Source organism: Primulina tabacum, chromosome 5 (genome assembly GCF_025594145.1).
Source record: "Primulina tabacum isolate GXHZ01 chromosome 5, ASM2559414v2, whole genome shotgun sequence".
In the NCBI taxonomy this organism is placed as follows: Eukaryota; Viridiplantae; Streptophyta; class Magnoliopsida; order Lamiales; family Gesneriaceae; genus Primulina; species Primulina tabacum.
The window spans coordinates 42,780,883-42,785,147 of NC_134554.1; the positions used below are offsets into that span (position 1 = coordinate 42,780,883).

Genomic DNA, 4,265 nt, shown 5'->3' on the forward strand with positions numbered 1-4,265 from the left:
CTACTGAATACGCTATGTCTAGCCCAATTGATTTGATCTTGAGAGAATTTGCAAAGGTTTCTAAAATGAACGAATGGGTAGCCCCTTAATCTATCAAGGCTTTCGTAGCTGAACCAGCTATAAAGATTCTCCCTGAAAGATTGGAATATTATGCTAAACCCAATATTTTTACAAGAACTATGCTTATAGACATGCAAAGGTCAAAGTTCTTCTAACCTAAATTCCCGTAAATAACACTGATTAGAGCATGCAATCCTATCATAAATTCTAAGTTCAAAATATTAACCCAAAACATTAAACTTCAAATACAACTTAAGGATTTATGATACCTGTCATGAGCATCGTCTCCGGGTTAGTCTCCCAGCATGGAGAGCAAAAACTCTGCCTTGGGTAGGCAGATTCTTCTGTGGGCAATTCTTCAATATGTGGTCAGTACCACCACATTTGTAACACTTTCCCGAACCATACATACAAGGCCCAGCATGACAACGTTAGCACCTGGAACAGACTGGATACTCCACTGTTCTCGGGACTGCTCGTCCCTGCGGTTGCTGCTTGCGGCCCTCTGTCCTTGGGTGGACCGTGGAAATGTCTCTTATTCTGATGCTGTGACTGAGGAGGACGGTGTGGTGCCTGAAATGGTCGTTTTCCAGGGCGATCGCACTCAATATCATTCTGGTCTTGCTCTTCCGCTAGAGCTCTGGAAACAGCCACATCATAGGTAGTAGGGGCCAGCCACCCTAACATCACAGCGTAAGATTGGCCGCAGACCATTCAGAAAATGCCTCAATTTGGCTTCAACATCATTAGCAATCAGGGGTACAAAATGGCATCCCCTCTCGAACTTACGGATGAACTCCGTAACTGTCAAATCCCCCTGCCTCAGGGTCATGAACTCCGTGGTCAATCTGGAACGCACCTCTTCAGTAAAGTATTTGGAGTAGAATACCTCTGTGAAGCGTGCCCAACTCAAAGTAGTCAAATCCAAAGCCACTGATGCTCCTTCCCACCATAGGCGAGCGTCTTCCTCCGAACAGATAGGTCTCACATCGAACCCTATCTCCATCTTCAAGCCCCATGAACTCGAAAATAACCTCAAGGGACTTAATCCATCCCTCGGCAGCCATAGGATCGGACGTCCCTAAGAACTCCTTTGGTCGCATCTTCATGAACCGCTCATAGATAGCCTCCGATCCCGGCTGTCTGGCTCCCACTGCATTGTTCCCCGCAAACTGTGCGAAGAACTGAGTCATCCCAGCTAGCATCTGGGCATTCATGTCTGGTGGAGGGGGTGGTGGTAGATCTCTCTCCTCGTTCTCCCTTTGTCTCTGACCCTCACCGTCCTCATGACGGCGCTCATCATTACCTCTCGGGCGTCCAACACGGCGTCTAGGAGGCATGCTGTTCCATAATTATAATCCATACGTAACCAACATGCATAATTCCACTATTTCTTTAAATTTAAATAAATAATACATAATCGTAATCTTGACGTAAAATATTTCATGCTTTAAAATAAATGCGTAATCGTAAAACTTACAGACCGAAGACGTGACTTTATGAGCTTCTCGAGAGCAGTAGTAGTACAACCCTTTACAAGATCATAGGCTCTGATACCAATTGTAAAGGCCCGTATTTCGTATTCATAATTTTTTTTCTTTAAATTAAGTTATTCTTTGAATTAACTAAATTTAGGAATGTCTTTCTTATTATTAATCTTACCTCTAATCTCCAAACTCCGGTCCGACCTCGTGTATTTATCCTGGAAAGATAAATCTAAACATCTACTTTTAAAATAAATGATCATGACTTAAAATTATTAAAATAAACCAAACACTTCATATATTTATAAAAATTCATTTTTTATTTAAATAGTAGCAATTATGCATGGCTTCTACGTAATCTGATTTTCGGGTTCTACATCAGTACTTAAGTAGTTTTCATTTAAATCAGATTGAAGTGTTTTAATATTCTTTCCTGATTTTTTTTTTACTTCAGCTCTGAATTCTTTGAACTTTCAAAGGTTTCATACTTGTATTTCATTAAATACACATACTCATACTTCGAGTAGTCATCAGTAAAGGTAATGAAGTGTGATTGGTCATATTTCGTGCTAACACTTAGCGGGCCACAAACACCTGTATGGATCAAATCCAATAGAACATGTGCATAATCGGTTCATGAGATTTTAATGAATTTGAAAGATATTGTATTGAGAAGTAATCTATATGGACTTGTGAAGCGTATATTTGTGTCAGAGATCCTGGATATGTAACTGCTCAAGATATCATCTTACTGCCTTATGCAAAAATTGCCCCGAAGCCTATGATTTTTTGAATCCAATTGTAGATGTTATGCCAGTTATACCTATGTTTTTTTCTTTTAGCTTTTGTTTGGCAAGCTGCTTAAGTTTTCGATGAAATCTTTAATAATAATTATTTAATTAATAATATATATAATAATATCCTATAAGTTTTAGAGTATTAACTATCGATTAGTACATTGAGCTAGTGGATAGGCTTTGGTCATCTTTCCTTTCACACATGATCACATGTCTCTAAAAATTTTATGAGCGATGAGTCAACATGTCATCTTCCCCTAGCTTGTGCGTCCTTCTATGGGAAGTATGTCATAGCCTAGTGTGTCACAAGTATTCTTGATTTAGACTATCTTGTTTTTTTTGTTTGTTGTTGTTAATATCGTTTTAACTTGGATATGGTTGTTCGGAATATATTTTATTTTAAGTTATAAATATTGTTTTGTATTTCGCATGTTTCAATTAAATATTGCAAACATATTAGTAAATAAATAAGAAAATCCATTTGTATCAAACATAACAACGGAAATAATTTTTTTAACCAAATCTGGTACATATAGAGCATCTCTCAAAACAACTTAAAATTATTGTTTAATATTAAATAAACATATCAGCAACTCTAGTTACATTGCCCATCATCAGGAAAATCTCACCTTCCTTAACCTTCTACTTGTTGTCATTGTCTGCAAATTATTACATAGATGATATCCACATCTAGTATCTAATACCCAAGAATTTGAACTAATTGAAATATTTATTTCAATACAGAATATATCGTTGCCAGAACCCTTATGGGAAAAATATTTCTTGCAATTGCGCTTCCAATATCCAGGCTTCGTATAGTTGAAGCAAACATATTCTACTTTATTTGGCTTTGTGGGTCCTTTAGAAGTGTTTTGGAGCTTGCTTATTAATGGGTTGTTTTTATTGGAAGGAGGAGAACATTTCTTTACCTTCCCTTATGGATGGCTTTGTCCCATATGAAGAGCCCACTAGGAAAACATGTTTTTCTTTCTTGATGGTGGCTTCATAACTTGTAAAAATATTGAGCAAATCTTCAAGGCTGACCTCCAACTTTTCATTTTTAAGTTCATCACAAACCCATCAAACGACAATGGCAGTGACAACAATATAATGTTCGTGGACAATTCATTTGGGATAACCATGTCCAAGCCCACTAACTTCTCAATGAGCCCAATCATCCTCACACAATGCTCATGGACCGATGTCGCTTCTCGCAAGCGTGATGTCATGAGCTCTTTGTTAGTAACGTGTCTATGTAGGCGTGTTTGTTCACCATACAAATCTTGTAGGTGGTCGTAAATGTCAGTAGCATTCACAGCTTCCTCAAACTGCCTCTGCAACTTGTTTGACATAGAAGCCAGCATATAGTTTTTTTATCATCATGTTTTTTCATTCGAAATATCATAAACATGCATAATATGGTTTGAATTAATCAAAAAGGTTTAGGACGTGTATTTGTATTTAAAACGCTCGAAATATGATTGTTGGTGGCCTTGGTAAGGACAGTCATCGAATATGCGGCGTTATGTATTATAAATAATAAAGGATGAAGAATAAATGAGAGCTAATTGATCCATATGAGCAATATATTGATCCATGTCCATATCTAGATAAATGCAGGGATGCAAATACCATATTACATAAGCTTCCAATATTTTACATGTTTTCGATTTTCAAAACTCTTTTCAAGGATCTGAGCTCGCCATCTTCGAATCTTGATCTTCTACTAAATCTAATATTTACATTAAATTTTCACGTCGTACTGAGATACAAATTTATGGGATGGGAAAGGGTTATAAATCAAACACACTTTTAATAATTATCAAATAATTAAAATAATATGTAAAATATCGTAACATATATCTAGAAAATTGGTCATGACTCTCGATCATCATTTTATCATATAATATCAAATTAATTTTAT

The 4,265-nt window shown here is 36.7% G+C and overlaps 1 protein-coding gene across 1 annotated transcript; it reads right to left on the reverse strand.

The window, feature by feature from the left end:
* Positions 1 to 3,309: 3,309 nt before the first annotated feature.
* On the reverse strand, positions 3,310 to 3,705 carry LOC142544494 (uncharacterized). Its single transcript, XM_075651537.1, has one exon. The coding sequence runs from the start codon at positions 3,703 to 3,705 to the stop codon at positions 3,310 to 3,312; it is 396 nt and encodes a 131-aa protein (XP_075507652.1).
* Positions 3,706 to 4,265: the final 560 nt, after the last annotated feature.